General features: G+C 50.1%; 2 protein-coding genes across 12 annotated transcripts in view; one reads left to right on the top strand and one right to left on the bottom strand.

Annotated features, from left to right (window-relative positions):
- Positions 1–645: 645 nt before the first annotated feature.
- NHSL2 (NHS like 2) overlaps positions 646–25,690 on the bottom strand; it is a 241,463-nt gene continuing 216,418 nt past the window's right edge. For 3 of the 11 annotated variants that reach the window (XM_032475492.1, XM_032475490.1, XM_032475491.1), the window contains exons 2-9: positions 21,597–21,752; positions 21,142–21,362; positions 18,606–18,733; positions 18,103–18,298; positions 16,168–16,299; positions 12,584–14,911; positions 10,982–11,114; positions 646–10,145 (exon numbers count right to left, since the gene is read on the bottom strand). In XM_032475492.1, the coding sequence (XP_032331383.1) occupies positions 9,821–10,145; positions 10,982–11,114; positions 12,584–14,911; positions 16,168–16,299; positions 18,103–18,298; positions 18,606–18,733; positions 21,142–21,362; positions 21,597–21,697 (3,564 nt within the window). In that variant the 5' untranslated portion in view covers positions 21,698–21,752 and the 3' untranslated portion in view covers positions 646–9,820. Of the gene's footprint in view, positions 10,146–10,981; positions 11,115–12,578; positions 14,912–16,167; positions 16,300–18,102; positions 18,299–18,605; positions 18,734–21,141; positions 21,753–25,690 lie in introns of those variants that run through there. The other 8 variants (XM_032475487.1, XM_032475488.1, XM_032475493.1 and 5 more) reach the window with 6 other exon arrangements.
- Positions 21,803–24,061, top strand: RTL5 (retrotransposon Gag like 5). The gene has a single exon (XM_032475499.1). The coding sequence runs from the start codon at positions 22,200–22,202 to the stop codon at positions 23,913–23,915; it is 1,716 nt and encodes a 571-aa protein (XP_032331390.1). The 5' UTR covers positions 21,803–22,199; the 3' UTR covers positions 23,916–24,061.

Here is a 25,690-nt window from a genome sequence, read left to right as displayed (position 1 = left end):
AGCAACGGGGCCTGGGGGGACAAGGATGCTGGCTGCAAGGGCCTCAGCCTTAGAGTCCTGAGCCAATTTGGAACAAAGAACAAAGCTCCTTTTGGATGGGAGCTGAGCCTTGAATATAGCTGTCACCATGTGCATGGTGGGACCGTACCCTTTTTGAGGGATGGAAGTGATCTGGGCCACATCTGGTGTGCATTTTCTGCTCCCAGCCCTGACTCACTCTGGTCTGCCCTGCTGGGTGGCTTCATTGAGCCAGGGAACAAAGAGGGAGTACATGCCCTGAGCACAGTTTCTACAGCAACCTCCTCCCCCCAGGAGCCTGATGACCGCCGCCCACTTCACCAGAGCCGAGCCTCGCCTCGCTGCGGCCCCTTGTTGCCTCCAGGAGCAGTTGAACTCGAATCCCTGAGACAAAGTCCTCAAACACGAATCACCTGCCCCAATAACGTAGGTTCACAGCTCGGTGGGCCAGATTTCTGCAAGACACTGTGTCCCACTTATCTGTTTTGGGTTCTCGGGTTTGTGAGAATCAAAGGCCATATTTGTGGGCCCCACACTTGTGTGGTTGGGAAAACACGCTCACGAAGTGGGCTTAGTGTTTGAATAAAGGCGTCATTGCTACAATGAAAACCAGAGGGTGAAACAGAAAACGATTTTTAACAGAAAAAGTTTATTTTAAGAAGACACAAACAGCTCTAGCTATATAAAGAGTACAGTTCAATTGCTGGTAGCAAGCCAGTAAGGAATGCTTTTTTTTTTTTTAAAGAAAAGAAAAAAAGGAAAAAGACAGAAAGATAAGAAAAACCCTTTGTAATATCACCCCACAGCAGGCTGTCTTCCATTTTGTGTTGGATTCTAAAAAGACTGGGATGACACTCTCCTAGTTTCTGCTGCTGCTTGTAATTTTTATCCAGGGATCCATTCTCATTACTGGGGCCGAGGGGTAGGGGGTGGTTTGCCTTATCTCTGCCTTCCAGTTTAGGATATTGGTCTGTAAATTCCTGTCTCCATTATTTTTCTTGAGTGTGTCATTGGCACTCAGTAAGCACTGAATGGTGAGTGCTAACTTAACAAAAGTCCTTCTCCTAACTATGCAGAGTAGGACTAGCCAGTCCTCCTTCCTCATTTTGCTTTTGGCAAGTGTAGTACTTTTGCTGCTTTCTAATCCAAGGTACAAGCCTGGTTCCCTTCCTAAGGCTGGAAATCTTAAACAAAAGGAAGAAAGAAACTATTTTGTGGATGCTTTCAAATTGAGAAATCCTAAAGTTCCTTGTGTCTCTGACTTTTTAAAATTTCAATTTCAGTATGTGGGTAGATCCCTGGGCTCAAATGACAGAAAGCAAACTAAAGGTCCCAAGAAGCAATTTACTTAGATGAAAAAAAAAATCCCACAGCCTGAGAAGTATGTCCAAGTGACTGAGTCTACATGGAATGAAATCCCTAGCTCTGTTTATGGTGGCCTGTCCAGAATTGCCCCAGAAGGAGTTTCTTCAAATGGCTTCCTGGGAGAAGCCAACACAAACGAGTGGAAAGAAGATTTCAAAAGATAAGAAAAGGGAAATGCCTCAGGAGCCCCCATCGTCTCCTTCTCCTTGACCAGCCCCATCAGACCTGAACCTGGACCAGAGAACTGGTAAGGGGACTGGATGGTGTGTGTACGTGCGCACGCGCGTGCACGCGCACGTGTGTGTGTGTGTGTGTGTTGTATACATCAGCCAACGGGGCTGTCACAGTCCAGCTGGAGAAACCACACACACATACAGGCACACACCTTCTCATTCACTCATATCCCCCGATATTCATATGAGCAAATGTGAAAATCTGAGCTTTACACACCCAAGGAGCACGAGAGGTAGAGACAGGAGTGAGATGGAGAAAGATGTGAAGAAGCTTTTAGGGAATCCTTTCAGAGGTTTGGAAAACAGGAGGTGGTGGTGTGTGGAATGCCTGCTGGCTGTGGTGCTGCATGGGGCGTCCCAAGGAGCCCACCCCTGGGGCTGGGGGTCTAGGAGGCAGAGGGTTTAGATAGGGAAAAAACCATGGACACTGAGCACCTTCTGTACCCAACAGGTTTCATTGCTGGGGCTGAGTCTAGAACAGGTCCAAATCACATTAGAAAATGGACACATGGACATTCTGGATTTTAAAACCAGCTATTGGAAACAAGAGAGCTGGTGAGTTTCCCGGGCAATTGTAGACTGAACTGGAATCTCCTGGCCTGGGCCACCAGACTTTCCAGAAACAGCCTTGAACTTGTGATGGCAGTATGGGGCGGGAGGTAGGGAACAGATGATCCAGGACAGAGGATTCCCCAACCACAGTTTGGTACAAAGGAAATAAGAAAACTCAGAAATCCATTCTTTCCTGCCAGCTCATCCCACACTCAAGGAAGCAGAGGCACATGGGCAAACCAGGACAGGAGATCTGGTGGAAAGAATGAGGGTTTCTACACTGAGGTAGTCAGAGAGAGAGACAGAGACAGAGAGAGAACAAGAGTCCATGAGGGGCATCTGTTGAAGATTACTGGTTGGCACTCACAGCCCGTCTCCACCCTGCTCTGCACCGGCCGGTCTGAAAGCACAGTAGATGGGAGGGCAGGGAGCCACATCATCCGGTCCACAACCCAGTCATCACATGGGTTCAGTCACAGAAATGCCCATCCCAGAAGACAGTCTGGACCAGGAATCAGCAAACTCTGACAAGCGGGCCGAATCCAGCTGCGGCTTTGTCTGACCCAAGAGCTAAGAATTGTCTTCACATTGTGAAAGTGTTGTAAAGCAAGCAAATGAACAGACAACAACAAAGAAGAAGGCTATCTTACAGAGACCATCTGTTGCCCACAAAGCCTAAAAGAGTTACTCTCTGTCCCTTTGCAGAAAAAGTTTGTCAACCTCTGGTTGAGATGATGAGGAAAATCCCACCCATCTCGGAGTGGTCCTGAAAAAGGAAACCAGAGGAAGTCCAGGAGAAGGACGGGGACAAGGAGAGTACCTGGAAATACCACTCCATATGACAGCACTGCCTGCAGCTCCGCTAGACCAGACTAGTGAGGTATGCATGGGCTATGGAAGGAGGCCTGAGAATAACTAAAAGAGTCATACTAAGGAACATTAGGCAAAGAATGTTCTGGAAAAGAGACTGAATGCACAGCTCAGTACTGAGTAGGGAATTCAGTTATTGTTTGATAAGATGGAGATAGTTTGAGCCCAGGGATTGACAAAATATCAAGCCAGGTGAAGTTTCTAGAACACAGCTAAGTATTTCATGAGCATCTAACAGTCTGAAACTATCTGATAAAGTTTAAGAAGGAAAGGATAAAATAAATGGTAGGAGAGCCTATATTGGTTTGCCCTACTTTAAATAAAAACCAATTATAAAAGTTTACACTGAAAAAACAGTTGAGACATTAGGGAACATTGACAGGAGGATTTCTCATTTTTCAAAGGCAGTCACCAGAAAAGTCCCTTACATAGGCGGCTTCTCTACTGGAAAATGGAATTTTATCTATGAAATTTCATTTTTCAAATAACTTTTAGGGAAAACATCGGGTGTATAAAGTAGGGCACATACATTGAATTTGGAGGGAAATGAATATTTCTAAACTGAAAATCAGATTTGTCTTTGGATTCATGAACTGAAGAACTCTTGAACATTTTCCTTACAGTATATATATTGTTTGCTGAAATACCTGGGAAATTCATGTGCCATAAAAGTAGAAGACAGCTGTGGGTCTTCTCTAAATGCAGTGCTTTGGATGAAAAAACACTGAGCCCAGAGGCAGAAGACCTGGGGTTTTGGCTGGGCCCTGCCACTGTGTGACCTTGTGTAAGTTATCTGACTTGCTGGGCCTCAGTTTCCTCATCTGTAAAGTGAGTGGTTGGTTCCTTTCAGTTCTAACATTCCATGACTATAGATAAATATAGAAATAAGATAAATACAACAATCTAGAAATAAGAAATATTCCCCAAAGTAAGCTTTGGAGTCAGTAGAAAAAAGTAGCAATGAAATATAATAAAAAGAATAAAATTTTAACTACTAGCCAGAGTAAATATATCTCATTTAAAAATTAATGAAAAGATTTGTAATTTACAATTGATCAGGAGAGGTAAGAAGATACATATTGATATTTCTTCACCATCATACATATTATGGAGGAGGAAATGAGTGTGAGGTGACTTGTACAATGAGCACGATGCTGCGTTTGCATGCAGAACATTTCATAAAATTGGACGTTAGAAAAAAAAAAAGCTCAACACCACGTAAGGAATACAATTCTGTAAAGCTTGGCATTAAAGAGAGAGGAGTTAACTGGTTATCCCAGTTCAGATTTTCTTTGCGGATTTGTTGATTTCAAATCCCACTCATAGGCAACAGCTTAAAATCAAATCTACTTCTGCCAGAGCCCTCTTGGAGAACAGCTACCACAGTGAAGACAGGCATTCAAGGGTTGGCAATACCAAACAAACGCAACACCTTTTCCTTTTTCCTATTTGAGAATTAAAAAGAACTTTTTTTAAAAGCCAGAAACAGGCCAGATGTGCCAGCTAAGTCAACTTAAAGGTTTTGCAGATTGAGCAAGTAGTTGATTCACTCTGATAATTTCTTAACACCGAAGAAACATATCTGACCAACGTGACAGTATACATCACGTGGCCAGAGACTGATCACGTAACAACAGCAGAAACGTTGGAAAAGGTTGGAATCATTTGAAGAGTCGTGGCTATGATTTAGGGGCTTGAAGAAGTAACATCACCGGAACACACACACACACAAACACACACACAGGCACACACACATGCACACATATTCTAGGGATGCAGCTGCTGCTGGTCCTGGGACCACACTTTTGAGAACCACTGGCCTAGATTTTTGGCTTTATTGAACGTAAGTATATACCCATTTCACATAACCCATGACTTATGCAAATTTCATTTTTGCTAAATTTATTCAAAGTGCCTCAAATATGTGTCTCTAACCATTTACTACTCTAGTCCTCCACAGATGTTTTAGAGTATTCTAAAACGTTGTTTATTTCATCTCCTTGTTAAAATCCTTATAGTTTTTGCTGCCCTTTGACAAAGGCAGTTCTTTGTACCTCTCATCCTTTTAAATCCCTAATAGTTTAGTCACTTATAGCTGAAATACACGCAAAGGCTTTGGAGGGACTGGGTGCTCTGGACTAGATCTGGTCTCATTCTCACAACAAGGAGAAGTGGTAGCACAAAGCACAGACTGGGGTTGGGGGAAGCTGAGGCTGCGTGCAGTAAAGTTGCACCTGAAAGAAGTTTAATAATCACCACTGATAGGGGACAGCTGACATTGATCTGACATTGATTGGACAGTTTCACCTTTCACAAACAGGACACATTGTCACAAATTCTTTAAATCCTTGTGTTCTTTACTCAAATGATAAGTAGTATTAATTCCATTTGTGTAAAGATGTTAAGGTACAATATGAATTATCTAGGCTTTCTCAGTGGCTTAGTAGCCATCTCTGAGAGTCTGTTGGTCGTAACCAGACTGAATAACACTGGGAATCAGGAGAATGTAATCGACCATCAGCAATTTACTAAGATAGTTCCAGGAGATTAAGGTATTTTCTATATTCTGGAGTTAGTCATCAGGGAATTTGACCCTTCCATGGTGAAAATACACTTCTGCAACTGATTGATGCCTAAAAATTCTACAAGTAGAACGTCATTCCTTTGGCTTAAGGCTTTTTCCCTGTTAAAATGCAAGTGACCCTCCAAAGAGGTATCATTAAGCCTTACAATCTCAAAGTAAAGGAATTTATCCCTTTCCTGAGAGCATGCTTTTCTTAGCGAGGAGAAGGACAAACAAGGAGGCACTCAGGAGATTTGGTGCCGAGAAGCAAAGTCTGGGGAGAATGGAACAGAGAGAGGAAATGGAGGATCCAAATGACAGACCTCCAACTCATTCGCTATTTTGCTGAAGGGCTAGTCTCTGTCAGTATTCCTGCTGAATTGGGTGCTAACTTGCCACTTGGAGCAGGTGACTTAGAAATCAGCCACGTTTTCTGATAATATTGAAGAGTCTTTGATGTATAGGCATATAAAGGTTTAGAGCAATGGAAAAATAGATGGCAATAAAACATCTGCTGCAACAACAGATAGGGAGTTATCTGCACCCCTACAAAAAAAAAAAAAAACCCAAACAGAATAACCATGCATGCCCATAGGAAGAAGATAAACTGATATTACTTTATAGGGTGCAAATTGCAGGGCCGGGACGAGGGTAAGGCACTTGCATGGCCCTGAGAGTGGGTGCCTCCTTAAGTTTTGCACTCTGGGTGCCTCACTTACCTCACTCTAGTCCTGGCCCTGGCAAATCATATTAAAGTGAAGGCTTGCCATTGTGTTACAGGCTTGGTGATAATGGAAGGCTGCATTGACAGAGCCCTGACTGTGAACTCATCTTTTTAGCGGGTGGTTTGTTTCTGAGGAAGAGAGCAGGTGCATGGACAGATCTGCTCATACCAATGGGGCCAGAGGGACCATGAATCCCACCTGCGATGTCAGAGCATTAAAATGGGTATCCAGTGACGCACTTGTAAAAGCCTTGCAGACTACTCTCTGTCTTCGCACATTCAAGGTAATGTTTCCAGATCAACTGTTCAATTTGTGGTCAGGAACAGCTAACATGAACCATCTGGCTGCCTGCGATCTTGCCTCCTTAAAGGGTGAGCTATCAGCTGGGCAGGCAGTTCATAGGACTTGGGGCTGAAGGACAAGTAGGGGCCAGGTGGGAGGTCCAGGCGAGAGACTGAGGCAGGCAAAGTAGAGGAGACAGCAGCGAAGTTTCGTGTTGTGCTGAGAATGACTAGCTTTCAACCCTCAACTTTGGAACCACAAATACGAGACGACTACCCACCAAGTGCAAAGCACTCTTAGCTACTGATTAACCTCCTGCCCTGGGAACGACTCCCTCTCCTCCCTACTAGATGGAAGTCAGTCCAGCAGAGCCACCTACTGCTATTGGTTGGAATCAGAGGAAACAAAGGGACAGACACAACTTGCATTGGAAGCTGACCTCCTGGGGCCAACTTCATTTCACCTGAACCCCTTCTATATTCTACCTTCAAAAATGATCATCATTATTATTCACACTACTAATAGGGGCTAGTAGTAGGTTCTCTGAAAGCCTTCCTGGAGGGCTTTCAACCTCTCTTCCCTAGTCTTGGCAAGAGTAGTGGTATAAGGCAGCAAACCTTGTGGTAAGTGCCTGGGTAGTGGGGAGAGTTGGTGCTCTGATAACCAAGTGGAGGTGAGAAGTTGTGTTAGGACTAGAGAGATGGTCGGTATCATGTTTGTCAAAGATTGGTAGACATTCTACAGTTTGGTCCACTTGTCAAATGTTAAGTGACCATTTCCAGTCCTCAGTGTTAACTCTGACCACACCATCCCTGCCCTGAATCCTCTCGTACTAATGGGAACACCACTGGGCATTGGAGGGTCATAGCGAGGATGTAGACAACCTTCTAAAATTTCCAGGCATACGGAGTACTGCAGAGGAAAGCAAGACTCAAGGCAATTGAAAACCACCAAGGTGTCTGGATATTCAACTTTAGAATTTTGGGGGAAAATCACCAGATGTGGCAAGGTGAGGGGAGAGGCAAAACCCACCAGAAGTTGCAAACAAGAAGCTCCCAGAAAAATCAGCAGCGGTAACATGCCCTATACCACGTGAGTCTCATACTCAGCTTTGGAGCTCAACTGTGGGCAGTGGTTCCCGAGGGGAGGGTCTCCGGGGCCTTTCACTTTTGTTAAGCAAAAGCATGAAACACTCCTTCATTTCCCCACAGAGGAAAATGTTTCTATCTTTTGGAATTCTCAGTCTAGGACAGACAATTTTGGCATTCATATATAAATGAAGGCCAGGAATGCATCTTCTTTTATTTCAGGCAGAACCCCTGAAATGTGGTCAGGACCTTTGAACCAAATAGTTGGAATGCTTTCAAAAGCAACTGGGCTTTCACTAACTATTTATTGTTTTAAGTGGCTTCTGTCTAAATCAGGGGGAGGTGCTGATGGCAAGAGAGTTGCTGGGCCTGGCCTGGACTTGGAAGTCTAGAATTCAGAACTGTACCAACCAAGGGCCCAGGCCTAGGGCTTCAACGTGAGAGGGCCAAGTCCTCTCAGCACTCAGTGTGGTTTTCCAGCTGCTCTGTCCGCTGTAGAGGCAGTTGGGCTAAGAGCGTGCTCCTCATTGGTGCACACTAAGACCTATCAAAATCAAGATCTGCTTGTCTCTGGGGCAGTTTCCAAATCCCCCAGGAGGTTGACCAATGAATCTGTTGGGTAGGGGGTGAAGGAGGAGGGGGTTGGGGAACCCTCTTTGGGAAGCATGCTACAATTTCATTTGACTTTCTTTTTTCCCTCTTGGGAACGGTGGACAATTCATCCTCCATTATTGGCCATTTTCTTTGTTCAAGTCTGTCTGAATTTCCTCCCTCGACCTCCCAGAAAGCAGTCATATGAAAATCAAATGAATCATGGCTCTTGCTCTGTGTAGAAAACTGAACTGACAAGAATAGATAGTGACTATAAGCTTTGGCAGAGGGTGGGGGGAAGGGATCACAATGACTGTTCTGGGGCTCTGTCAGCCTCCCATTTACCCCAGTTCTTACGCTCTCCCCCAACATGGTTAATTGAAAACTGGTCAAAAGGTAGAACCGAAATGGCCAAAAGTAGCCCTTTTTGGTGTGTGTGTGACAGGCCATTGCAACTTGCAAGGCTGCCTTTTTAGATTTTGGATATATCCTTTTAGTCTGTACCCTGTTGGTTTGGGAACAGAATAAGATTTCTTTTAAACAAAACCAAACCATCCACAAACCACAATCTGGACTGAATGGTGGTGGGCAAGTTACACTTACTTCCTCTCCTCCTGGAGCCTTTGATGATGCTGTTCCTTCAGCTAATGACTTCCTGTAATGAATGCTATATGCCAATGAAACGAGAGTTCTTCGAATGCAGTATGAGCTGGGCACAGACACTAGCTATCATTGTTGACAGACACTTGAAGGATCTCAAGGCGCATGTGCGAGTGAACAAATGGTGGCCTCGTTTGTTGGCTGAACTTGGTTCACCCAAAGCAACGCAGTCCTGACCTTTTGTGGCAAAGGGGCGGGGAGTGGGGATGGGGGGCAGGGGTCTATATGTTTACTGAAACTCATCACCCTGATCTCCGTGTAGACAATCAAACTGAAAAAGGCCTAAAGTTCAGGACAGAGTCACATTCATATTTTGCCATCCAATCAACCCCATGCCGAAATAAGTGCACACCTGCAAGCCTATCGCAGGGGAGAGTTAAATTGTGGTTGAAGAGGCATCAGAGTCCTGTTTCTCCATGCAAGGCCAGCCAGGCCTCCCCGGGAAAGTGAATAATCAGCCGTGGCACCCTATGTCCCCTGGGTTTGGCAGCCCCCAGTCTGCTCTCTCACTGTGCCCCTCAGTGACAGGAGCCAGGGATGGAGCATCCTAGTCATTGATTGAAAAGATGGTGCACATGCCCTTGCATCTGAGAATTTCTTCTTAGTGCATACCGCTGGGGACAAATAAGGAGAAAATCGGCAGTCAGTAATGGCAAGATTCGAAGGATGAAAACGCAAATGTCTGAAGATGATTAAAGTGCCTGATGATTTGAGTTCTAGATGTGGCCTCTCTCCTGCTGTCCGGAGCGTGAGTTAATGTAATAGAAATGTAGGCTCTTGTGTTCTTTCCATGGTTCCTTTTTAAAACCCTTTGTCTCTTCCCCCTTCTCTCCTCAAGTTTAATAACTAAACCCTGTTTGGTGAACCCAGGGCTTAGGTACTGGGGTTATCGGTGGTTTCATAGTCTTTTGAAAACTGTGCAATAATTCGCCGAGCCAGTGGGTTAGTGGTCTTCAGCAGTTCGGCTGCTGAGGGGCGGGACCTTGTTGTTGCCTTGCTCCCCTTCTTCTGTAGCAAAGCCTTGAAGTCATCGTTTCTGCCAGCATCTAGGTTGGCACTGCCGCTCGACCCTGCAGAGGCAGCGGGCTCACTGACGGGAGACTCTGCCGTGCTCCTTATCGGTGAGTGGGAGCTGGGTCTGCTGCTGCTGGCAAATGCCTCCCCAGGTTCCTTCCAGCCAAGCAGCTTCCTTTTGGACCTAAATGACAGAAAGTTTGCTTGGGGTGAATTCTTGTGGCAGACACTTCCTAATGCTTCCTATAACTTCATGAACGCCAGTGATGTGATGTGTGAACTTGTATATGGCAGCCTCGCAAGCAGTCATGCTTACCAGCTTTCTCTCTCTCTGCTAAGTCCTCAGAACCCCTGACTGGTCCCCTGTCCCTATACTCCTTTCAATGCCCACAGCTAGTGTCACTTGGCCAGTGCCTGCAGGCTCGGTCCTGCCCAGGTTCTGGGACCAAGGGAGAATTTAAGGAATCAAAGCTAGTAGCTCAGTGACTCTGAATCAAGACAGCCTGGGAACTGATCCTGTTGTGAACTGGTGCTCCAGCTCCACTAACTGGGCTTTTCCCAGTTTCCTCGTCACTGAGCCCCTGCTTTATGCCCCTGTCCAATAACTGGGTCCCCATCTAGTCCCCCTTTGCCTAAGTTCCTGCTTTGATGCTCGGCCTGATGCCCCACTTCACTTCTTGAGATTTTTTTGGTACAAGGAATTCTGTGAAGGGTTAAATGTCTCTGACTGCTGGCAGAGCTGTGAGAGAGCAGATGGAGCCACAATAGGCCGAGCGGTTGCTAGGAGACGAGGGGCCTCTCACTCAGCACCTGGTCCTCCCTTCCCTGCCCGCCCCTCCTCCACTCCACCCAAAGATGTCAGTGAATTGGAGACATGAGGCCCTGGACTACGTTCACATGCGTGGGTATCTCAACTTAGTCTCCAGTTTCCATTCTAATGACTGCTTAGAGGTAGCAGTTTTTCTTTTGGTATAAGAAGGGAAGGCAATTACAATAGGAATTAAGGAAATTGGTCCAGACCTGTGTATCACAGTAAATAAATCTTCAGTTGTGCGTGAAGCCACAAACACGTCATCATCATCTTCCGCGATCCACTCAGCTGTTTTATCACTGATTACACTTTTTTCTTCAGTGCTTGGTTCCATTGGACTCCCTAGGCATAAAGAACCAGAAGGAATTACTTTGACCACAACAGTTAGGACAAAGCAAATTCAGATATGTATTTTGTCTGACGTTGCAAGCAACTCTGGGAGGGCAGCAGGGCAGAGGCTCACTGTCTCCCATTTTGCAGAGGAACAGGATGTTCTGAAGGTTAGTGATTTCGTCAACAGAACATGGAGGGAGTGATGCAGATCAGCCTAGGTCCCTGTTCTCTCATGCCTTTTCCATTACAACAGGTTGCCTGAGCATTCTCTTGTTTTAAATGCATCCTTTTTAAAAATCAAGAGGCTGAGAGCAATCTAAAGCAATGACTCAACCAGTGGGTGGGAGCGGGACTGATCTGAATCTCAGAGGGAGCCTGTGGAGTTTGGGGAAGAAGATTCTAAAATTACCTGCGGCTTTGATTTGTTTGCTTGCACAATGATTTAACTTACATTAAAAATCCAAATCAGCTCAAGGAAGGCCGTAAGATTTTGATGTTCAGTGTTAAGGGTTCAAAAACAGATGAGAAACATGGACGAACATGGAGGACATTATACTAAGTGATATAAACCAGTCACCAAAAGACAAATACTGTATGATTCCACTTATATGAGGTCCCTAGAGGAGTCAAATTCATAGAGACAGAAAGTAGAAGAGTGGTTTCCAGGGGCTGGGGGAGAGGGTGATGGGGAGTTACCATTGACTGGGTGCAGGCTTCAGTTTTGCAAGATGAAAAGAGTTACGGGGATGGATGGTGGTGATGGTTACACAACACTGTGAATGTGCTTAACGCTACTGAACTGAACACTTAAGATGGTTAAGATGGCAAATTTTATATTTGTGTTTTACCACAATTAAAACACAAAGAGACAAGGGAAAAACCAAAAACGATGAGAGACAGTGTCTAGCCTAGTCTTTGGGTTCCAGGAAAAGCTAGGCTGAAACCATCCAAGAAAGTGAGCCCCCTTTCTTCTAGAAAGCACTAAGAGAGGTCACTGCTGGTGACGCATTCCACTGCTTCGGAAACCTGCCAGCCTCCCGTGGCACTTGAACTCAGGCTGGGAGGGTATCGAGTCCCATGTGTGAAACTAAATTCAATGCGGCTAGTGAAAAGTACTATACAGTGAGGTGGAGAGACAGTGTCTAGGGCAGGACATGCCTGCCTGAGGAGGAAGGCGGGCTCCCAAGGTCCTAGGGCGCTAAGACCTATTTTGATTTCCTTAGCTCAGCACTGGGGGTTCCAGGGTAGACCAGCCCAAAGGAGGCCTTGGAGATCCACCCCTGGGTCAGCCCCAATCTCAAAGGCAGTGAGACCTATTTCGAGTCACTCAAACCCTTAAGAGGTGCCCTCTACTGATTTGGTCACCCTGGAATGAGGATCATTATCTGGGGGAGCATTTGTTTCTGTTTCTGGCACTCCGTCCTCACCCTCATCTCTCCTGGGACTGAAAGGAAAAGCCAGCAGACACATATACTAACCCGGAGGGCCTGCCTCCTTTTCATAGTCAGCCTGCACCGTGGAAGTCGTCCTCGTACCAGCCAAATGCAGGTGGTCACCACTTGGGAGACACTTGCTATCTTCCTCCAGGGTGATGATGGGGCTGAGAGGCAGCCTTGGTTCGGCCGCATAAACCTCCATTTGAGCTGTGGGTGAGGTGAGAGGCAGGTACAGCACGCTGGGCTTTTTGGGTACAGGCGGTGGAATCTTGCCTTTCTTTTTCTCAGCTTCTTCTTGGCTCTGGAGGCTAATTCTTTCAGGCAGGGCTCTCCCCTTGGGGTCCGCATCCTCCGTACTTCCCTGGGGAGACTGCTGTGTTCCTGAGCAGGAAGCACCAGAGGAACTGGCAAAAGGTGTGAAAACAAGAGATGAGGATGCTGTTGACTCCCCTGGGCTTCTGCCCTCAGGGAAGCTGGGAGACTTTGGCTTCCGTACCACCATGTAGATGTCTTGAGGGAGTGGCCTCGGGTGTTGAATTGAGCTCTTGGGGGTCGTAGCCAAGGTAGGTGAAGTTAGTGGGTACTCCTCATGAACAGATGGTGGCTTGTGGACCAAGCTTGGAGGCCTTCGGGCCAGTGGGGGCTTCTCAGCTATGGGAGGCTTCATCTTTCTCTCTGGCAAGGTGAAGACTTCTGCTCCTGGTTCCTCAGCATAGTCAGGACTCTCGATATCATCTTCCGGCTCAGACTTGCTGACTGACCTCAGGCGAACAGAACGTAAGTCAGACTGAGTAACCATGGGCATGATTGGCTGATTGGGGCTAGTTTTCTGGGCCAGCTTGGCCCCAAAATTCGTATCTGAGTGATGCCGGCTCACCTTGGTTTTGCTTCGGATGGAGATACTCATCCCAGACAGATCCAGGTTGGTTGAAGTGGTCAATGGTAGGTCAAAGGATAGCCGTGCCTTGGACATTTTCTCCATCGGTGATGTTGGGGGTAGTGATGACTTCCTCTCAGGGACCACTGGGCGCACCCGGACGTTGCCACTTGGAGGGGGCAAGTGACCTAGGGTCAAGGACATGGAGACAGTGGGTGTTGGTGTCTCTGACTGGCTGGAGTATCCACTGGAAGGTGACATCAGCCCAGTGGGCCTTCCCGGGGAGGATACCTCCCTGGCCTCCACCTCGATGGAAAGCTGGGAAGGCGTCGTGGCTCTGGAGGTGGAAGCGGAGGCTAGAGACTCCGAACTGCCCTGAACTTGGGTGCACTCAATGACTGTGGTGCCCGTGGCGGTGCTGGAGCTGGACAAGGATTGGTAGGTGTCACCGGACTTCCAGTCAGTAAGATACCAGTGGTGGGCGAATTGTGTACCTTCTGGGTCTTTGAAGGTTGGCACAGCTGGGTGACCCTGAGCATCTGGGTGGGAGGAGTGAGATCCTTGGTGTTCCAAGGAGAGGCAAAGGCTCCTGGGCCTCTGGTCCTTGGGGAGCGCTGACCCGCCTTCTGGTAAGAGAACTGGTTCATCTTTGACCAGTGAGACACTGCGAGTTGGAGGGGAAGGCTTCTTCTTGGCCTTCTTGAGTGAGATACTCTTGGACCTCTGCCTCCTGTGCTGAGCCTCCTGCTGAGCACTCAAGGAGGCAATGTTGTCGGCACTGTTACTGCCCTCCGAACTCGTACTGGTGTAAGGCAGGGCACAGGCCTTAGCGGACTTCTGTTCCTCGTCATAGTCCACATCTGTGGTGCCTGCATCTGTGGGCACGGACAGGGACCGCTCCCGGAACCTGCTGGCCCCACCTGGGCCTGTCTCCAGCCTTGAGGGACCCCCAGTCAGAAGGCCAGTCTTGGAGGCTCGTTCTGAGACTTGCCTCCGTTGAGTAAGGTGCTCAGAGTAGCCAGCCGATCCACTGCATCCTGCTGGGTTGTCACGAGTGACAAAGAGGGTAGTGGCCTCCTTAGGAACCAGAGGTGGCAGTGTGTGTAGAGAGACCCAAGAATTCCCAGAGGAAGGATTTTTTCCATTTTCATTGACTTGATTGCTCTGAGTGGCGGCATTCGGAGTCATATAGGTAAAAGCATCTCCCTTCCAGGAAGTGGAAAAGGCTGATTCAGTTGGTCCATTGCAAGAACTGGGGACACTGTATACCATTCCAATGCTCTCCATGCCAGAGGGTTTTGTGCCACCACGTGCCTGGAGAGGCTCTTCTTGATCACTGGCAGGACTTCTTAGTCCTGGCGAGGTGAGATTTGGGAACCGAGCTTCCTGACCAACTGCAACCCTTCCATGAACACCTTCTGGGACTGAATGACTGGGCCTGATGTCTGAGATGGGAGAGCAGGCCACACTGCCAGCGGGACTGTTGCTGTGACCTGGAGGAAGGAAACACAGAACATTAGTGGTGCAGCCAGGGATCCCCCCGCAGCTGTCTCCAAAAAGACGGGAGCACCAAATTATTTTTTGCCAAGAAGCATTTGCCAACAGCTCGGTCAGAATTCGTTGGTTCTTCCTTTCCATAGATGAGGAGGCTGGGGAAGTTGGGTCCTTGCCCATCAGCACACAGTGAATCACAGGGTGCCCTTGAATTGTCCGGATGGCTGCCAAAGACTTTCCAGCTTTGAGTATTCCTTTCAGATCTGAAGTGGCACGTAGGACTACCTCGGGTTTCTCCTGTGCTTTCACCCCCAGGCTCATGAAACCACCACGGACCTCAGTGTTCACCTCTCCTGAGGTGAGAACAGAGGTTTTCGAACCATTTAAGGACAGGAGTGTGACTTTCCGCTCCAGCAGTGCGTCTGGAGGATGCCACAGCTGGAACTGTCTGAGTTTGGTGGCATCACTGACACCTGTCACTTTTTAGCTCTGTGACGTGAGAAAGTTAGGATAACCTACAGATGTGAGGAAACCATTCAGATATTCAAAATCCCCAAAGATTTTCTCATAGGAACAATTATTACTGTTGTTGATGATGATGATGATGATGATGATGATGATGATGATGATGATGATGGTATGACTACTCCTCCTATGATGATTTATAATAACAGCCACCATATGAACATATTATATACCAGGCACGTGGTAGGCAAATTATGTACAATAACTCTAATCTTCATGGCAACTCCAGCTGGTTGGAATGATTATCCCCAATTTACGGGTGAGAAAGCTGAGGTTCAGAGAGGTTATGGAATGTGGCCAAGGCCTCCCAGTTAGTAAGTGGAGAGGCCAGGATTCAAGTCCATCTCTCTCTGATCTGTACTCTTTGAACAGCATTCATTTAATTGCAAGAATGGTTAGGTTCAGATGGTGGTGCTTTGAGGGATGATTTCCCCCTTTATCTATCTGCCTCAATTTGACATACCTAGTTATATTCCACAAATAATAAGAAACAATAACATAATGAATTTATTAGGCTGGGAGACCTGCTCTCCACATTCTGTTGCTGCCCTTGACAAAAAGCCCTTGGTTACCCTTAATTATCATATTGGCTTTTTCAGGACGTCCAAAGTCGGCTCCCTCCTAGATTATTCCTGTTCCCTGTCACCACTTGGCAATACCACTAGGGTGGCAGAAATGGTAAGAGTGAGCAAGGGGAAGGGTCTGGGGGGATCAGCTCTGGTGGGGTCACCTTGGTCTCGCTGGGAATAGTTAGAGAATCCAATAATGGTCCGCCTCCGCCTCAGGGTGGATTTGGGGTTCACAGCTGTCTCTGTGTTAAACAACGAGTGTCGCAAACTTGCATGTTTATCAAACTGCTGTCCTGTAGCCAAAATAAAGACACTTGGGTGCATCCTGGTTTCTGTTGACAGTACAGTGGAAAGAGGTAGAGAGAAGGGATGATGGCAGTAGCAGTGAGTGTGAATAGCATCCAGGCAGGTGACCCTTCTTCCCCACCCCGCCTCCCTGCTGGCTTGGCCCCGGGCACCCACAGCTCCAAAGCATGCATGCTGGCTTTCAGAGGTCCACCCAGGGTCACCTGTGGGTCTCAAGTGGCTGAGAGCCATGGTTTTCAACACTGGCTCCATATCAAAGCAAACTGAGCAGCTTCAGAAACTCTAATAACGACACCCCTCAGAACACTGAAATCTCTGGGACTAGGACCCAGGTAGAAGCAGTTTTCTCAAACTCCCCGGGTGATTGATCATTTAGATGTACAGCCTGGGGTGAGAACCACTGGAGTCAAGAGACAGGTTGAGACTAGATGTTGCTTGATTGCAATCTTTCCTCAGAGAAAGCCTTTATTCAGGCCAATGAAAACAGTGTCTCCAAGAAGCTGCCCCATCTCCCCTCCCATCCAGGAAGCAGTCTGAGAGTCTGCCCTCCAGCCACCTGATCGTATTTGACCAAAGTTTGCCCCTGCGTAGTGATTGAGATCTATTTTTCTTAAAGCATCTGTCAGTCTTTGCTCCTATGGAATTGCTGGGGCAGGGACAGGGACAGGGGCAGGGTGAGGGCAGTGGGGGAAGGTTTGCTGCTTCCCCCACCATCTCTCAATCAGCAGCTGGCTAACCAAACCCTCCCCTCTCAGCCCCATGGCTGCATAGCGATCTCCCCTTCCCAGCAAGTGGCTCTGTGGGCAAAACTCAGGGCCAGCCTCATTGAGAACAAGGTAGAAGGTTAAAAACAAAGCACAGCCTTCACTTTGTAAGTTTCTCCTCTCAGCCTTCAAGTCTCTCAGTACATCTCCCTAGGCTCTGGGCTCTATTTCCTGCCTCTGATTTCCTGAGGTGACACCAGTGGTGCTGGATGACCCCATATCCTGGGAGCATCACCACAGGTGGCCAGAGCTATCCTCATCATCTTTATCAACTTTTTACAGCCTACCACAGGCCAGCGCTGGCTCACAGGGTGCCTCTGGTCCCCTTGGATTGTGAAGCCTTGATTTCATTAGGTCATTGGCCCCTCTCTCCTGAAATGACTGACCCTCCTCCCTTTCCAATTACAGCCGGTAGAGTGGAGAAAATGAATTAATAATGAGCATGGTACAGGGTGCCAAGTGTCTCCAAAGACATAGCCAGCTGAGCTGCGTACATCATTTCTCCCATCCTGAGGTGGTACTGGGTCCCCCTCTGGCCTTACATAAGTGGTGGAGGCCCACTTTGCTAGGAGATTCACTGCTGATTCAAAGTGCCACCAAGCCCTGGATCTATGCCTTGAGTCTGATCTTCCCTTTTACACCAGCACGCCGAACCCCTCACTTCCCCTCCAACTCCTATCTGTGTATTCCAAACCGGCTTCAGGCACAGTTTCTTTCCCCAAACCAAACATAGCCCATAAATTCTAAGTTTCCACAGCTGCTCCAAAGAGCACCCAAGTTCGTAAAGTTCTAGAGTTTTCCGTTAAGAGAGTTTTGTTTGCCATCAAATGGTCTCAGTGTGGCAGGGCCAGGAGAGGGTGAAGAAAGAGCATGCCTCTGTTCCATGGTGAGAGCCATGACCTTGACAGTGCATGGTGAACCAGCAGCAAAGAAAGTCTCACTCCCTCCCCCAGCACCCGGTGCGTCTGGAGAGGATGATCTGTAGTTGGCATGGAGGGAAGCAGAGATGGTGCTAAGCAACTCTACCGGAGACGTCGATGGGCACAATGTCAGAGTGTGTGCAGCAAGGCTGAAGCCACCGCTTCTCCTCGAGGACAGGCAGTGGGAAGGGGCTGTTCCAGACAGCTTGTTTGTCGGCTGCAGTAGGCAGGCTCAGGGGGGCCTCTGGGGCCCTCACCCCCTGCGTGGTCGTCTCATCTTCACTTAGCTGCCGTTTTGTAGGCTGTTGGGAAAGAAGGTGGTGGGGATGCTGTGCTCCTGACTGGAGACGAGCCGTGTGCACAGGATGGCTGTCTAGGTGGGGTGGTTGGAGGCTTCATCTGGGAGGTGGGAAAGTATGGACCATCTGCCAGGCCAGACACCCACTGTGCAGGGCCCATCTTGGAGGGGCCTCAGGGTAGCCCTGCTGGTGAGCAGAGGTGAGCAGCTGCTTCCAAGGGGGCAGTGTGAGCAGTTCCAGGTCCCCCATCAGTGGGTGCGGGGCAAACTCTGCATGCTGGCTCTCCCAGGTCAGGGAAGAGGCAACTCACCATCAAGACAAACTCCAGACGCCTGGCAGACTGGGGCCTTGGGCTGGGGGTGGGCTCAGGGGCCTCATCAGCAGAACGGAAGGTCTGCCCCAGAAGTCTGGCCTCCGAATACTGTTCCTCATATTCTTCTGAAAAACAGCACAGTGGATACACACTCTAGGGAGCCATGGCCAAGCGCCGGGCTGGGGAAGGACCACGAGCTGGGGCTCCTGCTCTAGCTGCCAGGCCTGACTTGCATTGTTTCTTTAGGATAGTTCCAGGTGTCCGAGCCTATGGATACAGAAATGGAAAACTGCCTACTTCCTACGAGGGCCCCGGGAGATAAAAGGGTCAATGTATGTGAGTTGTGCTGGTTTGGGGGCCAAGCCTTTGTCTCCGTGGCCCCTGCCTTAAGTGCTTAACTCCAGGAAGCGGCTCCGAGTGCAGACACCTTTTGCTACTTTCAGCTGCAAGGTCCTGTCTTTGCAGCCCTGCAGCTCTTCAGATTTTCTGCAACCCTACCCAGGAAATGACCTGTGTCAAGCATGAAGAAATCGGTGTTGGGAAGTCCAAGGTGGAGCACTCCCTTGGATGCTGGGAACTCTTACTTGAGCCTTCGAGGGCCCAGTTCCTGGCACCTATAGTCCCATTGTGTGGTGGGGAGGTATTAGGTCCAGGGGGGGCTGAGGTGAAGGAGAGTGAAGCCAGCAGTAGTGGCAGAGAAGGAAGGAGTTCAGGGGCATCGTCGGGGAGTAAGAAGGATGCGTAAGATTTGAATGGATTTCACTGATGTGATGAATTCGATGAGTAAATGAAGAAAGCCAGAGTAAAGACCCAACTGTCAGGGCTCTGCATATTTGAACAAAGACTTGAAGAATCATAGAAACTCAGGGTCAGGAGGGGCCTCAAGGATTCTCTGGTCCAATTCCCCATGCTGAGCTCTGGCTTCCTCCTTGGCAGCCCTTCCAGGTGTTTCTTCAGCCTTGGCACACCCCTTGCAGAGAGGGGAACAGCCTTTCTCCCAAGGCAGCTCATTCCATCCAAGGTCAGTTGAGGCTGTCAGGCATGTCATGAAAGTTCTTTCTTATCTTGAAGTGAAATCTGCCTCCCTCTAGGTTTCCACCCATCCATCCTAATTCTGCCCAGGGTGGCCACACAGAGTACACGGACTCTTTGTTTCCACATGGCATCTCCTCTCTTATCTGAACACAATGCTCATGGTGTCCCTTGGAACCTTGCTTCTCTAAACTCGCTGCTGCCCTGGCAGTGAGGTGGGGGTCGTGGCTGTTGTCCAGTTGGGTGGCCCATCTGCAGTTTTCTATTCTCCATCAGCATTAGCCCTTGTCGGTATGGATGAACGACAGCTGACAAGACCACTTTTCACTTTGAATGTTCACTCAACACATGGCTACTGAGTACCTCTTGGGGATCCAGACCTGTGCCAGGAAACCCGAGAATAGTAAGAGATGTGATTCTCTACATTGAGAAGCCCAGTCTGGTTAAGTGGACAAAATATATACTGGGACTAGTGGATGAATGAATAAATGAATGGAGAAATGAATGAAAAAGCAGTTCAGAACCATACAAGTCCTCTTTAGCTGGATGGTACAAAGGGCCTCGTATGAGGGCTTATGGAGGGAACGGTGCAAAATGCAGAACTGGTGTTCAGGGTCTTTTTGGACATGGCAAGAACAGAACTTGTAAGAAAACATAAGGATTAAGTGGGGAAGAGGGAAGAAGGGCTTCCAGGCTTGGAAAAGAGTCCTGGATGGGACAGCGAGGGCCTGGAGGGTGTAAGGAGCTTGTCACTAGCACTGGGGTTTTATTTGTATTATTTTCTTGAGCTCTAACTTACCTACCATAAAGTGCACAAATCTTAAATGTGCAAGGTCAGTGAATTTTGACATATGCCTGCCCCTGGTAACTGCCATCCAGCTATTTGCACTACCCCAGCAGTCTCTCTCATAACACTTGAGTTTTAGTCCTCTCACCACTTACATTGGATAAGTCCCTCTGGTCAGTGTTTATGTTTTTAACATTGTAAGGTCCTACATTATTATCAGGGACCACATTATTTTTTCCTTTTCCATTAACTTTAATATTGTGCCTCGATCAGCCTATGTTCCAAAGGACATGTACTGGGAGTTGATGTGGCATCTTAACAGGGGGTCTCCAGCTGCAAGAGACTCTTGCTAAGCAGTTGACATACACTCTCTTTGCAATTCTCACAAAATCATGCCATGTGGGGAATCGAAATCCCCATAGTAAAGATGACTGACTAATCTGCAGCTCAGAGAGGTTAGGTAATCTGTGTAATGTCACACAGCTAGTTAGATGTGGGATTCAAATTAGATTCTGGCTCTCTCTGATTTCAAAGTCTAGGCATTCTCACTTCTGCCTGGCATGTAGTCTGACTGCTTAGGCATTATGGCTGGGCTGTTCCTCCTGGGTTGTGTGGACCCAACTTTGTATACAATGTGCTCATGGGTATACTCCAGAAACACTGGGTTGGGAATTGGGGATGAGGTGAGCTCCGGGTACTGTGTATTGGGCTTACTCTGGTGAGGCAGGAGCCACCCAGGAGATACGTGGACAAGGTTATTCCTGCAGATGCCTTTGTCTTTGGGCGCCAGGATTCCACAGGCATGGATGATGTGGCAAGAGAAGGCCTGAGGGTATGTGGACCCACATTGTCGGAGTCTTTGATCCAGCTCTCTTTGTAAATGGCCTGACCCATGGCCCTGCCTTGGCCTCTGTCCCTTTCCCCTAGAGAATAAACTGAAAAAAAAGGGGGGGGGGAGGAGGAAGGGAGGTGTAAACAGCTTGTAGAAACAGAGCCTTTTAGAGTCAGTAGTCTGGAAGGTGAAAGTGTATGTTTTGTTTTTTAATAGGTTTTTCCACTGTTCTCTGTTTTCCTCTGGCGAGTCCCTGTCCGCTTCCTTCGTCGCCTCCCTCCAGCCGATGTGCATCTGGCCCGTGGGCTCCGGCCGCAGCCCCCCTCCCTCTCAGTACCTTGCAACAGGCTCTGAAGATTGAGCTGCGCCTCGCGAAGCAGCTCCTCTACACTCGGGGGCCTGCCCGAGGAGAGGAACACGTTCACTGGCTGTCGCCATGACGACCTCGAGTGGGCAGTCGCTGTCGCATTTTCCCGACCCGAGTTAGCTGCAGCTAGGGAAGGAGAGAGGCAGTGAGAGGCGCCGGCGGGGGGGCGGCGCGCGGCGGCCAGTGGGCGCCCGCGGTTCCCCGGGACCCGCCCCGGCCGGGGGTGGGGGGGCGGCGCGGGCCGCGCTTAAAAGGCGGGGACGCGCCAGCCGCAAGATTTTTCCTCGACAGATCCTGCCGCAGTCCGCTCCCTCCCGCGCCGCCAGCCTCCGCCCGCCCACCCGCCCGATCGCCGCCTCGCCGCCTCCGAGCTCCCGCCACCGCCCGCCCTCTCTGCTCCCCGGGACGAGGTAACGCGCCCCCGGCCGGGCCCCCCCCCCGGCCCTCCGCGCTCGCCCGGGTGGGTGTGGCTCGGCCTCTCGCGCGCGCCCCGCCGCCGCACCCCGCTCCTCTCGCGGCCCGCGGCTCCCCATCCCGCCCCCGCCCGCAGCCCCAGGCCCCCAGCCAGTCCCGATGTCCGAGGCAGCCGGGAATCTCAATAGCCTCCGGATGGCGAACGTGGCCCTGCGGGAAGAATTAAATGCCCTTCGCGGGGAGAACGCCAATTTGGGCCTTCAGCTCGGCAGAGCCCTGGCCGAGGTCAATTCCTTGCGGGGCAACGTCTCGAGCTACATGCGCTGGCCAGGGCCCGTGGTGCCCGTCCTTGCCGAGGAGAATTTTGAGTTCCCGCTCAGTGAGATCGACGCCGTTCCCGAGGGAGAACTGCCCTTCCTGTGCTGGCCTCCCCCGCGCGCCGAACCCGAGTACGCCCCGGACGAACTGTTGATTAGCGTGATCCAGGATTGCGGCACCTCCAGCGGGTCCGCCGACCCGCCCCCGCTGCCCGGCCCACCCCCGCCGGCGCTGCCCCCGCCCCCGGCCAAGGAGCTGCCCCCGCTGCCCCCGCAGCCTTCTCTGCCGCCGCTGGAGCGGCCCGAGATAGAGCCCTTTTCGGGCGACCCAGTCTACCTGGCTGAATTTCTGATGCAGCTAGAGACTTTCATAGCCGACCATGAGGATCATTTCCCCGGGGGCGCTGAGCGGGTGGCCTTTCTGATCTCCTTTTTCACCGGTGAAGCCAAAGACTGGGCCGTCTCGGTCACCCAGGAGGGAAGCCCCCTGCATGCCAACTTCCCGCGCTTCCTGGATGAAATCCGTAAGGAATTCTGTGGCCCCATCCCCCCAAGTGTGGCCAAAAAGGCCATCCGCAAGCTCAAGCAGGGTGACTGTACCCTGGGCAGCTATGCAGATGCTTTTCAGTTCCTGGCTCAATTCTTGTCTTGGGATGACTGCCGCCTTCAAAACCAATTCCTCAAAGGCCTTTCAGAATTCTTCCGCAAGGAGCTCTTATGGTCAACTGAAATGGCCGACCTGGACGAGCTGATTCTTGAATGCGTGGAGATAGAAAGAAAAGTGCGTGTCCCCAAGCCGATCCCCCTCCCTGGGGTTCGCAATATCTTCTTCCCTTTTGCAGCAGACCCTAACCTCGAAGGTGAAGAAGGCGAAGAGTGCCACAGTGGGGATGAAGATGAAGAGACGCGCAGGCGCAGGCTTCACGACAAGGACCAGCGGAGGCGCGTGAGAGCTATTCAGCAAGAGACCAGGGAGGAGGAGGAGAAGAGGAAGAAGGAGGAAGAGATGAGGAAGAAGCAGCTGAAACAGAAAGGTGAGAAGGACGAGGAGGAGGAGGAGGAAGAAGAGGAGGAGGAGGAGGAAGAGGAGGAAGGAGAGGAGGAGATGAGGGAGAAGAAGGAGGAGGAAGATCAGAATAAGGAGGAGGAAGAAGAGGAAGATGAGAGCGGCCGCCAGGAACCGGAGCAGGAGCCAGAGCAGGAGCCAGAGCAGGAGCAAGAGACGGAGGACGAGACCCAAGACGACGACCTGGATGAGCTGATGGAGATGGAGCCCACATATGCCAACGCTTCGTCCCAGACTTCCGGCTACTATCATGAAAATTTCCTAGATGTGTCGCCTCCCATCGTACAGCCCAGCAGACGGAGGAACCAGAATCGAGTCCCACTTCTGGAGGGCCTTCCAGGGACGAATTCGCCCTTCTACAGTTCGCCGCCACTGATTCGCCGCGCAGGTCGCCTGGGGCAACGCCAAATTCGTAGACGGCCCCCTGTGCTCTTCCGCCTCACTCCGAGACAGGGGGGCCACCGGGCTGCACGGGGCCGCATTCGCGTGTGAGCCCTGGGGCGAGCCGGCCCCCCCGGAACACACCCTTCTACTGCGTCCCCTGCCCCTGCTATCGCTGCCACACCTGCCCCATTCACAGACCAGTACTTAAGGGAGATCCAGACCTGCAGAACCCGAAGAAGAGCTGTAGAACTGCAGAGCTTCCTGTGACCGAGACCAGGGAGTGACACGTGCCTGGCCGAGGCCACCTGGGAAAGGAGGGCTCGGCAATCGCTGTCCTCTCAGTGTGCACGCTGCTCAGTCCTGCCACGAGCTGGAGAGCAGGTTTCTGGGCCTGTTACCGTCCATGGACTGGTCACCCTCTTGTATTTCCCCTCTAGTTGTCCCCAGCCCTCACTTCTGCGTTTATTCACTCTATGTTCTCCAGTTTAATCCTCTGACTGGCTCACCAGGACTTCACCCAATGCCTCACTGATCTGCCCCAATGAATGAAAGGACAGGCTCCACTGAACTCCTAAAGCCACTGAGGCCACTTCCTGGGTATAATCGGCAGAGAGTGGGATGCTACAAGAAACATGCCTGGAAGCCTGCACTTGCTTCCTGTCACACCTCCAGCAGAAGGGCCCCATAGAGGCCCCTGCATCTAGCCCAGTGAGAAGACGCGAAACCATGTGTCCCATGGACCACCTGGCTGAGACCTGTTCTCGACTGACAGAGCAAGCTGGTTCTACCTTCTCACAGATGACTGGCCCAGGGCCTCAGAGCTCTCCAGATGTGGGACCCTCTCCTCTCCTGACACTGCCCTCCTGGGCATCCTCAGTGGACAGAGCCCGATGTTCCAGGCCCTCCCCCTTTCCTTGATCTTGCTTAAAGGGTAGGCGTAGGGTGGGGGAGGAGGAGGAGAAGCAGCAGTACCATCACAGTGTGACCTTGGGAGGAGTGACTCTTTCCTTAGGGATGGTGGTCTCCTCCCCCGGCCAGGCCTTGGACTGCAGTCTCCAGCCAAAGGCCTTGGCAGAGATTTGCTGTCCTTGGGGTTCTGGAGGAAGCCTAATTGGCTTTTCCAAAGAGAGAGAGGCCTGAGGCCTGCTCTTTAACTCCAAATTAAAGGACTCAGTTCTGAGAGGAGAGAGGAAGGGTCTCTCTACAGACTGTACCCATTGCGGTCTCACAGGATGTACTGGCATCTCACGCAGGGCCCGCCAGGGCCTGGTGCTGGGCATGGAGTATATGGTGAGGCTTAAGAGGTTGACTGCCTAGTAGTAACTCCTGGGACTTCTGGGTACTAACTCAGCGGCCCTTGTAGAGACTTACTGCTTGCCTGGGGTACAGAAAACACTGCTTCGGCAGTGGAGTACACACTATGTCACTCTGGCCACAGAATGCCAGCCAGATGCACTGCTGGCCTGAACTGCCCTCCATACTGGGCTTCCTGCATGGGGCCCGGCAGCTGGGCAAGTGCAGCCAAAGTGTCTGTGGCCAGAGAGAGGAAAACATAGTAAACTAAGCCTCTGCTCCTCACCGGAGTCTGACAGATAATCTCAGCCCAGCCTTAGGATTCTGAGCCCAGAGGCAAGAGGATGGAGCTGGAGGAAGAGGAGGAACCCAGTCCTCCGCTGGTTTCTGGTGAGGTCTCTATTCATCGATGGGAGGTAAGAAGCCCTTTTGCTGCTCACACACACATTTCTCCAGCCTAGGGAATTGCTGGAGCCGGGCCTTTAACCTGTTGCTCCCTTCTAAAAAGGCTACTGCCCCTCCTCCAAAGAGAAAAGTAATACCTAATCTATTCTAAACATTTGGCAAAGAGAAGACTGTAAGGGCCAACC

Source organism: Camelus ferus, chromosome X (assembly GCF_009834535.1).
Source record: "Camelus ferus isolate YT-003-E chromosome X, BCGSAC_Cfer_1.0, whole genome shotgun sequence".
NCBI lineage: Eukaryota > Metazoa > Chordata > Mammalia > Artiodactyla > Camelidae > Camelus > Camelus ferus.
The sequence above is the reverse complement of the archived record's forward strand: the minus strand, read 5'-3'. Positions and strand labels throughout refer to the sequence as shown.

Bases quoted from the DNA above. Each gene is read 5' to 3' on its own strand.
- RTL5 (XM_032475499.1), top strand. From the start codon at position 22,200: ATGTCCGAGGCAGCCGGGAATCTCAATAGCCTCCGGATGGCGAACGTG.